The sequence below is a fragment of the Callorhinus ursinus genome, unplaced genomic scaffold, assembly GCF_003265705.2.
Source record: "Callorhinus ursinus isolate GAN/ISIS: 27379988/994484 unplaced genomic scaffold, GSC_fseal_2.0 scaffold6, whole genome shotgun sequence".
In the NCBI taxonomy this organism is placed as follows: domain Eukaryota; kingdom Metazoa; phylum Chordata; class Mammalia; order Carnivora; family Otariidae; genus Callorhinus; species Callorhinus ursinus.
Window position 1 is genome coordinate 55971109 of NW_027397068.1, and position 16490 is coordinate 55987598.

General features: G+C 33.3%; 1 protein-coding gene across 1 annotated transcript; it reads right to left on the reverse strand.

Moving 5' to 3' along the window:
- Nucleotides 1-3843: 3843 nt before the first annotated feature.
- On the reverse strand, nucleotides 3844-4310 carry LOC112815379 (cytochrome c oxidase subunit 8A, mitochondrial-like). Its single transcript, XM_025861311.2, has one exon. The coding sequence runs from the start codon at nucleotides 4280-4282 to the stop codon at nucleotides 4073-4075; it is 210 nt and encodes a 69-aa protein (XP_025717096.1). The 5' UTR covers nucleotides 4283-4310; the 3' UTR covers nucleotides 3844-4072.
- Between the last annotated feature and the right edge of the window lie 12180 nt (nucleotides 4311-16490).

The following is a 16490-nucleotide window of genomic DNA, read 5'->3' on the forward strand; positions in this document are numbered from 1 at the left end:
GTCAATTTCGGTATCAAGAACCCAGGGTGAATATTCCAGTAAACAAATTATGAACTTGGCAAGGAGAAAATGAAAACAAAGTGTCTTCAAGATGCTGCCACATGTACCTATGAATCTGATCTCCTTCTGGCACTTACCCACCAATTTTAAGAAGTTGTGCTCTTGTAGGATTTAAAAATGCTCAGGGCTGGTTTTAAATTTACTTGATGATAATTGTGACAATTTTGGTGGCAGTGAAGCAAAAGGATCTATTAGTTAATATTATAACAAGTAATTTTAAGAAAAATTAACTATTTATCTACTATATATATGATTAAATTGTATGCAATTTGGTATTCAAACATTTTTGATGTACTAAAAAGACGAATTCCTATAATTTAAAATAATAGCTATAGACAATTAACATTCACCAAAACCCTTCTATGACCTCTCCTGCATTTCATTCATACATGATGGAACATAGAAGAAGCAGGTAGATGAATATGCCTCCATGGGCATTCCCCTGAGAGCTTCCCACACTGATTCTGTACATTAGCTGACTGTCAGGGGCAAATTCCTGGAAGGTTCTGATCGGGACTGCAGCCAAAAGTCCCTAATTATGTGGGACATATCTACAGTGGTAGATTTGAAACCTGAGCGAACTCTCCCCCAGCTTCAGTTCCTCTGAGCATCCCAATGGATTTGTAAAGATTAGTTAACTACATTAAATTGTCTCATATTTTGAATATCTAGAACGGCTTCTGTTTCCTAGCAGCACCCAGACTGATATACAACTGAAGTCACCCTTGGTGGAGATTTTTCTATAATTTAGGCAGTAACAATCAATTATAAAAAGATGATAAAAATATTCTTCTCTCCAGAAGTTATTAGAAAAGAGAGTCAAGCACATTTAAAAATAACTAGTATAATAGGTAAAATTATTGAGCATGAGCCAAACACAGTTTTAAGTTTTATGCATATGTTAGCTTGTATAATGCTTAAAACAATCTGTAACATACTTTTATGCCCATTTTAAAGCTAAGGAAACTGGGTTATGGGGATTTTGAGGAGCTTGTTTAAGGTTGCACAGCTCATCAGTGATGGAGTCATGATTCCAACTCAGGGCATCTGATTCTGGAGCGAGTATTTACTCAGCGTCTCGCAGCATTCCCCTCAAAGAGAAGAGAATACAAAGTGCCATAGAAATGCAGATATAAATGTGGTAATTTCTTTTATTTTTATTTTTTTTTAAGATTTATTTATTTATTTGAGAGAGCGAGAATGAGAGAGAGAGAGAGTACATGAGACGGGGAAGGGTCAGAGGGAGAAGCAGGCTCCTCGCTGAGCAGGGAGCCCGATGCGGGACTCGATCCCGGGACTCCGGGACCATGACCCGAGCCGAAGGCAGTCGCTTAACCAACTGAGCCACCCAGGCGCCCCTGTGGTAATTTCTTTTAGGTAGGTTGGAAAAAATGGGTCCAAGATAGTAGCTCTAGAGATATTTGTGTTGGCCTTGTTTAAAGAGACATTTGGCTGGCAGAGAAGTAGGGGTGAGGAAGGACATCTTAGAAAATGACTATGTACATTTAAAGTTGTAGAGACATAAAAATTAATATGAAATATTTAGGAAATGTTGAGAGGCCAAATGTACCTCAAATTCTGTCTCCATGGGGTAGGAGGAGAATGAAGAGGCGGAGATGGTAAAATGGGGCCCACAGTGAATGACTTTGAATACTCTCATGAAGAATAAATTCATCATTTTTAAAAAAACTTTGACTTATCTTTATATGAAATCACTCAAAATAATTAAGTCATTCTTAAGTGCTTCATTGTAAATGAAGGAAAATGAGGGCATCACATGCTGAATAAGACATGCAGTGGGATCACCCCAGCATCGGACAATGAATAGTATGAAAACCATTCAAGGTGGCAGGTCTGCTGCATCCTTCTAGGTGTGTGAACTGTGACCTATGACAATTCCTTTACTGAGTTTTAGGGATTTTTTTGAACAAATATGGTTTGTGTGTAGCACAGAATGAAGAAAAAATGCCAATGATAAGTTGTAAGAAGGGAGAGTTGGCAGGTTGTTAATTCTATGCAGGGTATCTTGCTAAGGCATAATTTCCAGCCCAGGGCTGTTGGCATGGAGGGGAAGTAACCAGGAACATTTGTGTGGGGTGTTCACCCTCAAAATGTGTCTCTGATGATCTTTTGTGGCACAGGAAAATATTAGCTCCTATATTTACATATTTAATCTAAAGCTCTAAAACACACTTCTTTATAGGTTCATTATACAAATGTTTACTAGATTTAGTAATTTAGCTGTTCTTTTATTTTTTTACTTGAAAAGCTCTTCAAATGTGTTTGAATCTACAGGTTTCCCTTTTACCCACTTCTTTTCCTGACAACCTATATGATAATTATTATCATAGTTCCTTGAGGACGTGATATTTTTCTTAAATGTCTTTAGTCCTATATCACCAAGCCTACTTATCTGCAACAAATGGGCAACATATATTTTGCTAATGAAGATATTAGATTTGGTAAGTGGGATCAGTTATTTGTAGATAAGGATAAATTATTAATATAAATTATTTAGAAGCATTAGTCACGTAAATTGATAAAGTATTATTAGAGTACATCCATATCAGTCAAATTAATTTTATGCACTTTTCAGCCATTAGGAAAAGACATCTTCAATTTCTGTTCTATTTATAGGCTTTAAAATTAGCATGCATCTTTCACATATTTTAGTATAAATAAAGAGTTTAAATTGTTACGAAAACACTGAGGTCATAGTGAGATGATGATCTCAAGGGTATTAAAGAGAAGTAGACAATCCTGTTAAACAGTTTTTTTCCTGTCTTCTGTGACCTGCTAATTACTTAACATAAAAAGACTGATACACTAACTGAATAAATTAGCTGTTAAGAAAAAAATGTGATTACTAAGAGGGATAGAAATAATTTCTCAGTTATTTTTCTATCTTTTTAAGTTTTAACTAATTATAATTCAACTTCAGGTATTTCTCATTTCAGTGCATTAGAGTATTTAGGATATCAGAACTTTGATTCTTGAGTGATAAGAATTTAAGGTTATATTCACATTATCCAACTAGAATTTATTTTCATTTAAAATGTATATTAAATTATCCTTACACACAAGGCAAAAAAATCATGTTATTTCAAATACATTTATTAGCCTAAAATATTGAACAGTGAAACAAAATATATTGTTGCAAATACTTATAGACATTTAAAGAATAACTAAATAGTGTGAGGTTTATCCACTCAATGGAATGTTATTCAGCACTAAGAAACTAGCAAGCTGTGAAAAGGTTATATACCATAAGATTCCAAATATATGACATTCTGGAAAAGGCAAAACTTATGGAAAGCCAAGGTGGTTTTCAGGGGTTGGGGAGTGAGAAGAAGGTTGAATAGGTGGAGCACAGAGGATTTTTGGGTCAGTGGAAATACCCTGTAGGATACCATAATGATGGATATGTATCATTATATATTTGTCTAAGCCCATGCGATGTAGAACACTAAGAATGAAACTTAGGGTGTAAGAACAAATATTTTATGAAAGTTCTTAAGGCAGTAGAAAGAAAAAATGCATAAAGGTTAAAAGTAATACATAAAAATCTTATTATTTACAGATTTTATGATTCTGTTGTAAAAAATTTAAAAAGCCCAGCATACATTATTAGAATTAGTTAATGCATTTAGCAAAATCACAGGTTTATAAGGTCAATATACAATAGCAATCATGGCTCTATACACCAGCAGAAAAAGTTAACAAAAGTAGCTATTTTATTTTTTTATTTTTATTTTTATTATTATTTTTTTTTCTGAGGCAAGGTTTAAATAGACTTTATTGTTACAAGGAGGGCCCTACCGAGTAGGGCCTTATAAACCAATATATGTGGTCCCAGGATGTCACCATGGAGAAATGGAGAGGTCATGACTGCAGAAGAGGTCATTGTAATTGAAGGACATGATCCTAGGAAGACCAGCCAGGGATGCAGCAGACATAATCAGGAGAGGCCAGGGGTAGTCAGGTCACAGGGTGAGGGACAGGACAGCCCCCTTCACTCCCACTTCTTGTAGCTCTCCAGATGCGACAGGACCCAGCCCGATGGCAGGAGGAGACACAGGAAGCAGGAGGTGAACCCAACGGCAACATCCATGGTCCCGAATTCCTCCCACGGAGGCTTGGAATGGATCTGGGCACGCTGCACCGGGAGCCTCCAGGTGAGACCTGTCAGGCCCCTGAGCAGCTGCACGGTCAACAAAGACATGACCGCAGGGAATGACGACAGTTGCCAGCTACTGAAAAGTAGATATTTTAAAATTATATAATTTAAAATGGTATCAAGTACATCAAATACATATGATAAATCTAAGAAAACATGGGCAAGGCCTCTACAAATAAACCTGCAAAAGTGTTATTGATAGAAAAATATGAAAGGATATGCTATATTTATGGATTTGAGAACATGATAATGTAAAGATGTCAATTTTTCTCAAAATATTCTGCATATTAACTATCATCCTAGTCAGATTCCAACAAGATTTTGTGTGCAGGGTGTGTGTGTGTGTGCGTGTGTGTGTGTGTGTGTGTGTGTGTGTGTTAATACAAAGGTCTACACGTAATCAAGCTGATCTTGAAAAGGCACAGAGTGGAAAAACTTATTTTTATAGCTATCCAAAGTTATTTTAGAGCTTTTTTGCTTGCAGTCTTATCTCAAAATGGCACCTCACTGAGGCATTCACATAGAAAATGTGTTGCTTTGCGTAAATCAAATTTACATTTGTGACGGAACTTTGATGCTCTGGCCTATTAAAGAATTAAACAACTTTTTCTAGTTTAACCTAGATGATTATTTCCATTCAAATAATTCTCTTAAATATAATTTTGTAGTTTCCTTTAAGAAACAAATAAATTTGTACCTAATTTTTTCATCAGTTTTGAAATTACCTTCACCTTAACTTTATCAGCTTTATAAATAAATACAAATTTAATATGCCTGGCATTTGGTTATTAATATAGAGATTAAAACAGTGTAGTATTGGCATAGAGATGGAAAAATTAGACTAATAGAATACAGAAAATTAGACTAACACATACATGGACAGTTTATTTACAACAAAATTATACTACACAGAAGAAAGATAATAATCTTTTCAATATAATCATGCTACATTAATTGGATATGCCTATTAAAAATATCTTGACCCCTACTTTACCCTCTATTACCATGGAGATGTCTAGTTATAAAAAGATAACATTAAGAGAATATGATACTAAGTAATATACTAGGCAATAATATTTGTAATCTGACAAAATGCAAGTCTTCTGAATATTTAAGGGACTCCTACAAATCAAAAAAAGAAAAAAAAAGAAAAGAAAGAAAAGACTCTTACAAATCAATGACAATGGTGGAGAAATCAACAATAAAACTACCAAACAAATCATCAATCCAATAATAAAATGGACAAAAGATGGAAAGAGGCATTTTCCAAAGAAAATATCCAAATAACCAAATTATATGAAATCATGCCCAGCCTCCTTATTAGTTAGGGGAAAGGCAAATTAAACACTTTGAGACGCCACAAAACATTGACAAGAATGTTATAAATCAAAAAGACTGACAATATCATTTATGGGCAGAAATATGCAACAAAGTCAACTCCCATCATACTTTTGGTGGAAGTATAAATTGGAAAACTGCTAGGAAAATAGTCCAGTGGTATCTACCAAAGCTGGACATTTCTTATCACCTGATGCAGGGGTTCAACTCTACAGTTTATACACAGCAGAACTGTGTACATATATGCAGCAAAACATGTTTGCAAAAATGTTAGTAGGAGAATTATTTTAATAGCCCCAAACTGGCTGCACAAGTTGAATGGATAAATTGTGGTAGCTTCACACAATGAATACTACACAGTAATGAAAAAGAGTTAACTGTCTCTATCCACAACAAGCATGAATAAAATGAAAAATATCTTTAAGTCAAATTCAATTGGCCATAAACAATTTGGTTGTAAAATTTTATTTATATAAAGTTATAAAACAGGAAGAACTAATATAAAGTTTGAAACCAGAATAAGAGCAACCTTTTGGATGTAGGGTAGAGTAATTGTTAGGAGGGGGCACCAAGGGAGCTGCTAGGGTGTTATTGGTCTCTCTCTTTCTCTTACCTTTATTGGGTTATACAGTGCAGCAAGCTATGTATTTTTCATTTGTAAAATTGTATGCATGATATTTAAACATTTTTTAGGTCAAATACATTTAAAAATTACTTCTGGTAAATGCGTTAAAATTTAATATGTTCTAGAATTTTGCAAACCATTAATATACTAATTTGCATTTTCTCTCTAAAAATGTAGTGTATTATGTACCATTTCTCAAGTTTACTTCTAGAAAATACATATTGGGAAATACTCATTCACGTGAAAGATTATTTACTATGGTGTATCAAGCTCTTGATGAACTAATTTTTACTTTCTCAATCTCTGTTTTCTCTATTTCTCAGTTATCCTCTATATGTAAACCCCTTCAATTACATGTGTTCTTCAAATAAACCCAGCTATGTCTTTCCTCCATACCGTACCATACAAATGATTCCTCTGTCTGAAACATTTTTCTATCCATAACGTAGGTAAGCCTTAAGTAATTGCAAGTCTCAGTTTGTTATCTCCTTCAGAAAGACAATCATAATTCGCCTAGTCTGTGTGAAATGTTCTCCTTTTGCTTTTTGTAGTAACCTGACCTTATTCTATCATAGCGCTTGTGATACTGATTTGAAAACTAGACTATGAACACCATGAAAATATCTCATTCTTCTTTGTATTTGAGGCATCTCTCACAGTTGGCACACAATAAATGTCAAATTAGTGAATTTATTACATTTCTGAAATTAAAGAAATTGTAACCTTCCTCTGAATTTGTAAAGTGAGAAAATAGAGGTCCTTCCAAGGTATTATGACTTTTCCATTAGGCATATGTAACTAGAAGAACTCAGAGTCAGTGTCAAAACCCAGATATTCAGATACCAACACATTGCGCTTTCATCTTCACCATTTGTGTAGAAAGCAACACAGTGAATTTGATTGTATGGAGACACTTTATTTCTACATTGATGCAGCATTTCTTTGCCAGTGGTAGCAAATATCTCCAGCTGCAGATTTCCTTACAGATAAGGAATTACATAGTTTCTGTGTTTTTGTCAAATTGCTCGGTCAGCACATGAATGAATGTGAAATATGCTTAGGTAAAGCAGTACACCAATGAAAGATCAGATGGCTGGTTTTCTGCTCTGTATTTGGTATGTTTTCAGGATTATCATGAGGGTTATTTGATTTAATCCACATGAGGAGCTTAGAACAGTGCCTGGCATGTAATAAAGGCTAGGTAAGTGTTAACTATTATCATCATTTTCTTTATTGTACAGTTAGAAATTTGTCTTTCTCTATTACGAAAACAACTTTGAAAAAGCATAAAAACACACAGTGTCTGTACGAGTGGATGTTATATTGAAATGAAGAATACTTAGGTAATAAACTGAGCATCAGCACTAAAATGATCTTGATGAAGTATGAATAATGAACCTTAAATTAGCACCAGTCTCTTCTTTTTGCCATTGTACTAACGTGCGCAAAGGTTTACATGTGCCTGGCAAACTGGAATGGATATAACTTAGCCCACAATGGCTCCCCCACATCCTACATGCTATGGTTGTAATGAAACTTTGTTCCAATGCTTAGGTGTCATTGATTGCTTGTAAATATGAGTGAGAATAAGAAATCATACAGTTCTAAGGTTGAAATGGTGCTATTTTAAAAGGAGAGATTAAAAAGTGCCAATATCTCTGAAAACTTTGAAATATGTAGCTTTCCTCATAGCCTCAGGGTCATCCTAAAGAGTGCAAATTAGTTGGGAAGTATTATATGCCTGCAAACAATTTTCCACAAAAACATAGGGAGTCTGATATTATCTACATCAAAGAACACTTAAAAGGGGCCTTTCCATTCTTCTGTAATGATCTATAGACCCTCTTAACATAGCATACATTAACAATCTTTAATTCAGAAAAATTGGTTATGAATCGTATAAAACGTAGCAACACAAATCCTTTTTAAGCATGATATCGGGGCTTTATCTCCAAAAGAGAACTGGCTAATGTTAATTCAGTTTCCAGTTTTCAGTAAAATGATATTTACTCTACCAAATAAAATGGATAAATTTAATGACACATGGATATGTATTATGGATTAGATAAAATGTGTTTTTATTAAAAATGGTCTCAGATGATCTGTATTCATTAGTACTCTCCTATTACAAAAATTATGTTTTAGACAATGTTTCTTTTATACCACACACTGTATTTAATTATCAATGTATTTTTTTTGCATGGTTAATTTATGTTTCTGTTATTGATAGAATTAATTATATGATCATATGATTTAATTTTAGACCTGAAAGGTGTCCTATAATTTTATTCATTGCTAAATATTATTTTATAGGTATGTTAGTTTCCTATGGCTGCTGAAAGATAATACCAAAAACTAAGTGGCCTAAAATGACAGAAACTTATTGTTCCACAGTTCTGGAGGCTAGAGAAGTCAGAATTCTTTAGGACAGAGGCATGCTTTCTCTGAGACTCTGGGGAGAATTTTGCTTGCCTCTTTCTAGCTTCTGGTGGTCACAGGCAATTTTTAGCTTTTCTTTGTGTACAGTTGTGTCAGTTAATCTGTTCCTTTTTTCCCGCAGGGCATTCTCCCTGTGTGTCTTCACATGGCTTCACATGGCTTCCCACTTCCCCTATCAAAACTTCCCCTTTTTGTAAGGACACCAGGTACATTGGATTAGGGGTCATCCTAATGAACTTATTTTAACTTGATTAGCTCTGTATAGACCCTGTTTCCAAGTAAGGTCACATTTTGAGGTACTGGGAGTTAGGACTTCAATATATCTTTTTTGAGAGACAGAATTCAACCCATAACAACTGGTGTCAATGTCATTTGAAGATGTGGACATTGATTGAGTTGTTTCCATTTAAAAAAATTGGGGTGGGAAACATTTATATACTATATCATATATAATTCTTCTAGATTCAAATTGGACAGTAACACTTTCCAGTTTAAGAAAGTTTTCATGTTCTCTCTTGCACTTTCTTTTTAATTGTTAAGAAGAAAAGCAAAACCTACACTAACCTGTGTAATATAATTCTATCCAGACATAGGGGCATGAATAAGCCTGCTAGGTTCTCTTGAATAGACATGTTTAATGACATCAAAAAGTACATATGTCATGAAAAGGTTATAATTCAATTTCCAAAATGTTATCCAAATTTTGGTTGAACTCTAAATTTTTTTTGAGATTTATTTCTTTATTTGAGGTGGGGGGAGGAGCAGAGGGAGATGGAGACAGAGAATCTCAAGCAGACTCCCCACTGAGCATAGGGCCCAGTGTGGGGCTAGATCCCAGGACCCTGAGATCATGACCTGAGCCAAAACCAAGAGTCAGAAGCTAAACCAACTGGACCACTCAGGCACCACTGTACTTTAATATCTTTTATATAGTAATATAGATGTTTTATTCTTTGAGGTTATATTTTTTATCCAACAATACTCATATTGTTATTGTTTTTATTATAAAAACTACTGGTCAATTTGTAATATAATCCTTCTTAATCTGTTGACTCAAATTTACATGCATTCCTGTCAAAAGTCATTTGGTATAAAAGAATCTATTCTCAAGTTTTACCATAGAAAATGAGTGTTAGAAGATACTGAATAAAGTTTCTCAGGACAATAGTTCTTTTGAGGTTTTCAATAATGTTAAATGAAAAACAAATTATTGATTTGTTGATATTGTCTACAAAATGAATTAATTTCACTCTATTTCATGGAAACAGATGGAGCTATCTACAACTTGGGAGCTATCTTATAAAAACATGTTGTTACTGCAGCAAGACTAAGTTGGAGAGGATCAGATGAGTACAAATTTCTTATTCTTAAAAGAAAACACCTATCATGAAATTCTATAAATGTTTCCTAGAGATATCTATGTGAATATAGATTAATTTCTCTGAATATGATAGATCAGTGAGTTTCTGAGAAGGCCTGTTTCTAGTTAACATTAAACTCAATGGAAATAAAAATAGGATTTTGCCATCTAAAAATTCTTAAAAATTTCCAAATAAGCGGTACTAATAATAATTTAATTTCTAGATTTGCACTGATTAGTACTCATTTGCAATATCTCTTTTTAGTCCTGTAATTATTGTGTAAGAAATACATTGATAAACAGCCATATTTAAGAGAGGTAATCTTTGTTACAAAAGGTGGGATATCGTGTAATTCGAGGAATGTTGAAGAAAGGATTCAGTATAACATATCAATAACATGTTTTTGGGTTATCTGATGAGGAATATTTAGGGGAATAGTGATCATATTTATCATCGTAATTCCTGTAGATTTGAAAACAGCATTACATTTTTAAATGATTTGAATGGATACAAAGGAGTTCAATAGAAGGGAAATTTTATTGAGAACCATCTACGTGAAGTTTCTCAGCATCTTGACGAATTTTCATAAATCACCTTTGGATTAACTATTGATATTTTAATCTTAAATTTCCCCAATTCAAACACCCAGACTTCATTATGCCATACTGCCTCACCCCCAAAATCTCTGCTTTTGTGAATTTGCTCAGATTTGTATTCATATGGGATGGTCTGCTTCAGGAGAAAGAGTTTCTATGTGAATAAATAGAAAGCTGAATGAAATCCTGATAGGAATGCTGTCAAAGTGACTCAAACATAAGAGAACACAAAGGGGAACAAAGTTTCCAAAGGAAACACTGTACATTCTCACCCAGGACACATGTTCTTACTCCACATTTTTGGAACTGAAATCTTCATTTACTAAAGCTTTCCAGAAAATCCCCATTTACACATGCATTTTAAGTGCGAAGCTTGATTACCACAGATATTAAAGGATATGATCATATTATTTTAATTATTTTTACATTTGGATCCATCATCAGATCTAGGATGCAGCATCACCAGACATACTTGCAAAAATTCTCAACCTGAGCGTAACATCAAATAATGAATAATAATAAAATAGAACTCAAGCAAAATGGGGAGTTGATTAAAATGTTAAGAATATAAGAAACCCAAATTGTAGGTACACAAGAAAAAAAACACAGAGACAGGAAATATTATCTTTCCAACATGTTAGGTATATTGCATTATTTAATTATACAAAAAAACTTTTAATGTAGGCACAATTAACTTTCTAATTTTATAGATACACAAAACTGAAATCTAAAGTCTGGGCTATCACATAATTTTTAAGTGGTAGAATGTTGGTTCAAATTCAGCTCTATTTTCATAAACTTTAGGTAATTCAATTATTTCTGTACCCAACTTAATGAAAACTATGCCAAAAACTAAGTGTCTGAGGATAAAAGGCATAATTGTATTTTCCTAGAGACATGGATCATAGGTTTTATAAGATTCTCAAATGGGTCTGTAAACCAAAAAAGCTTTTGTACAATAAAATTCTTGTGGAATCAATGAGGAATCTCAGTTGAAACAAACAAATAGTTCTAATTTATGTAAATTAGGGGTTTTCAAATTCCTGTCGATTCCAATGGTTTTACTGAGATGCTGTTTTAGTGATTTTTTTGAATTTCACTTTGGATATTTATTTTTAACTCTCCTAAAAGCTGAAATAACACATAATTGACACAGAGATGAGTTGCATGCCAAATTTTAATAATTTGCATCAATCAAAACATTAATTTGTAGTGCTGATTAATAAAATTTCTTGTCATCACTCATTGAAAATTATTCCAAGATTATAATACAAGGTAGCATCACAATTTACATGTCTGAGTCAGGTTTTATGGCTATTATATCACCTCCCACTCAAAAAAAAAAGTCTCTTTAAATAAGTTACCTGATAAGATAAAATCTTGTAGAACTAACACTGCTGCATGAAGCCTCAGAGTATAGTTAATCAGCAGTTTACTAGATTGCTGAATTGTTATATTACCCAGGTAATAACACTTTGCTCTTTTACTGGGGTGGAAGAGACAATATTCCAGCTGCATGGAAGAGAGGAGGAAATATGGAATCCACAATGGTCTGGATTGAAATTTGTCCCCACAAAATTCATGTGTTGAAATCCAAATCCCCATTCCTCAGAACATGATCCTCTTTGGAGATACGGTCTTCACAGAAATAATCAAGTTAAAATGACCTCATTAGTATTGGCTCCTAATCCAATGAAATTGGCGTCCTTATAAAAAGGAGAAATTTGGAGACAGACATGCACACAGGGAGGATGTTATGTGAATACCAAGGAGGAGATCAGGTAGATGCATCCCCAAAGCAGAGAACATTAAGAATTGCTAGCAAATCACCAGAAGCTAGGAGAAAGGAATGGAAGAGATTCTCCTTCATAGAAAACAGAGGACTTACCCTGCTTACACTTTGATCTCAGACTGGTAGTTTCCAGAGACTATGATACAATAACCTTTCCTAGTTTAAGCCATCCACTTTGTGGTATTTTGTGAAGACTACTCTACCAAACCAATACACAAAACTTTTACACAGTCTTTTATTCCCAAGTTTTTATTTAAATTCAAATTAGTTTATGTACTGTGTAGTATTGGTTTCAGAAATAGAATTTAGTGATGCATCACTTACATATAACACCCAGTGCTCATTCAGATCCTTTTTGAGCCTCAACTGTATTACCATTCAGTGCTAAGTGTTGTTGCCAATTTCTTAGGATTTTGAAGTTTTTATGGTTCATACGGAGTTACTATTTATTTCTCCAGTGTTAATAGTTCTTTCATAAGCCTAATAAATCATTTATAGTTTGTCTTTTTACTTGACATTATCTACTTTAAATTTTGTACTTTGTATCTACTCCCCAATTTTTGAAGCCTTTAGAAAATTTTCTTTCTATTTTAGTGGGTTTAGGGGCGCCTGGGTGGCTCAGTCATTAGGGGTCTGCCTTCGGCTCAAGTCCTGATCCAGGGTCCTGGGATGGAGCCCCGCACTGGGGTCCTGGCTCCGCAGGGAGCCTGCTTCCCCCTCTCCCACTCCCCCTGCTTGTGTTCCCTCTCTCATTGTCTCTCTGTCAAATAAATAAATAAAATCTTAAAAAAAAACAAACAAGAATCTATTTTAGTGGATTTGCAGAAGGAGAGGACATAAATTCAAAAGTTCTGTCTTATATCCATAATTGAAAGTTTTACTACTTGACTTAGAAATGAAACCATTATAATTTGAGCATGTAAAATAAACACCCAATAAAATATTTGTTTTACATTTATGTTATATCTTTACTGAAAAGAAAATCCCTCTGCGAAAAAAAATTAACACTACTAAGCTGTGGATTTCATGCAAAAATTTTTTTTATCTAATGATGTAGAAAATTATCTTAGTGCTCAGTTCCACTCTCAAGTATAACACACATTTGTTTTTCTTTTATAACATATTTATATATGCACATTCCTGGGTCTTTAGGGAATCAAGTGTGTAGATTTCTCAAACATCATGATGTCTTTAGTCTTAGCTATAATCTTTATCTGTTAACATTAACTTTTACCATTCATGATAACAACTATCAGAATTAAATCAGAAATAGAAATAGAAAACTTGAAAGTAGTAAGTGCATAGAGGTAAAACTTGAAAGAAATAAGTGCATATTTTTTTCTTCTTACAAGTGCCAATGCCTTTGCATTGATAGAATTTGATATTCCTGGGTGACAGTTAGACACTCATATATGAGGGGCTTATCTGTAAAACAAGTGATGGAAGCATCATTCATTCATTCATTCATTCATCCTTAGTGATGGACATAATTACTAAACTTATGATTTTTTGTGGGATGTCCCACTAATGTTCAACTGTGTGCACTTGTAAAATGGCTGACTAAGATGAAGTCTACATACCGTGCTTATTGAATAGTTTTCCCCTTCAGTCAGCTTATTTGCCTAACGTATTGACCAAGTCGTACTATTGAATAACTAACCAAGATACTAGAATAGACAATCCTCAAGTTATTATCAAATCAATGTGTGCTTACTTTTCAAATGTGTTGCAAACTCTCAAAATAAGGTTTTGTCCTGCTGAGCTGCCAGATAGTCCTCCAGATCCACATAGGGGAGGCCTTTTGTCTTTTGGAGAACTTTTCATCTCCCTAAGTATGTTTGATGGAACTAAGGATCCAATAAAACTGTAATTGTCCCCTGAATGATTCCCTGCATTGTATTAGCTTGTATAATTTCTGGGCCTAATTCATGCCTTAAAAGTCAACTATTTGTTTTTTTTAAATATCTGAAAACTACAGTGTTTGTGTCAATCTTGGTTCAATCTAGGATAAACCAAAATATTGTTTTCAGAAGATATTTTCATTATGACTTTTTTTCTGTGGTTATCAAATTGGATGCAGACTCTGTGTCCCTACTTAGCCACATGTATGTTTTTGGTGAATATCTTTAAATGATTGCTGAGCTTGTAATAAGCATAGTTGTAATGATCCTATTCCAAAAGAATTATGCATAATCAGGTCATAACAAGGGCTAAGTATATGGCATAGGAAAATTACTCAATGGCAGAAGAACCTTCAAGCTAAAGCCAAACCCTTTATTAGTTTTCTTTGTTTATAGAATGTGGTTACCATGGCTTTCATGTGAACTCTGTAGAGACTGCTTAAAACTTATGAGCTGGGAGCTGTAATGTAAGCTAGCTATCCATGTTTCATGTATGTATGCATGGATCTATCTACCTGTCAACCTAACAATGTATCATTTATCCACTTATTTTTCTGCAATATCATCTGTTCCAGAAGTGAACTGTAACTATTACCAATGGGTCATGTTTAACAAGCCTTATGAAGATACCTACAATCTGTGATTTATTTTAAAGATATTTTTTGTTATGTTGTAGAAGTTAAAATTGTACCTTTGCATCTTGTCCCTTAGGCATTATGCAGTTTTAGAGTTGGTATTTATGAATTTGAAATTGGAAAAAAATAAGTAAAATAAAACAATTATCTATTTTTTGTCCTTACCCTAAATTACCAGTCTTGACCTCTCCATATGAATGACCTACCCAGAGATTGTAGAATTTTATTTTCTCAGGAACCTCCTTTATAGGTTGTTTTCTTTTTCTGCCGCATAAAGTTGATTCCTTTATCTTCTTTACAACCATAATATCCAGTGGAACTCTGTTCACTTACTCAATTGAATGATGATTACTGATTTGCTTTTAAAAATCTCAAACTAGATCATGAACTACTGGCAGACGGTGACAGTTTTAATGATTTATTATCTCTAGTACCTGGAATAATGCTGCAGTTGGAATAGACAATAAATGAATATTTGTTGAATAATGTTTCTTGTGTATGATTAGTCTAGCTGGTTTTAATTGTAAGAGAAAAGTAATGAAAGCCATCCGAATCTTTTTCTCGTTGCTTTTTTAAACAGAACATTGGCTGGCTACATTTCAGAGTTCATAAAATGAGCAAAAGAATGCAATTCCTTAAACTTCTTAATGTATAGATACATTTTGAAGATAAAAAAATGCATCAGATAATTAAAACAATACCATCTAAATACCATTCAATACTCCCCCAAATACAACATTTTGTACCATTTCTCTTCGATAATTTATATCTATTCATAAAGGCCTTTATATTTTATTTTTTCTCTTCTTCTATGATTATCTGCAGCTCATTCACATCTATTCCAACTCATGCATTTTAAGTTGGATGAAGAGATCTTTATTACTCAGAAAACCTAATTCAGATGTATTAAATTTTAAACTTTTCTTTATGTAACGGTTATTAGCTTTTTATTATTATTATTTAAAACTTGTCAAATTTTCTAAAATTTACATTTCAGCATATAAAAATAAAGAATGCAAAGTAAGTAAGAACTTATTAAAAATAAAAATGTAGAAAATTTTCCCTCATTCTGAATCTGTATAAATTAAATATCCATTTAATTTTTATTAATTTTCTATCTTGCTTCCCTTGTTTTTGCATATTAAAAGATCTTGTATATTTAGTAATATCTTATTAAGTGACATTTTTATAATGACATCTTTTATAATGTATTCAGATGGGTTGTGTGGACATGTTGGATTTATTTGCACCTTTCTTCATTCACCACAGCTTTTATGTGATACTATATGTAAGCAAAAATACACATAGCTACTATTCTAGTTATTCTGTTAAAGCACCTGAAAACACTGCCAGTAATCGGCTTTTTAAAAATCCATATACTTTAAAGAGCCTTTAAAATATTTTCTAAGAAATCAAGATTTACTTTCATGTAAATTAATAATGTCATTAATATAGGTCAGATACATAACTTTTTAGACTTAAAATGTGTATATATACAAAATATCGTGAATAACTGAAGTTAGATCATAAATACTTGTGAAAAAAATGCAGGTCAGCCCCAAAATG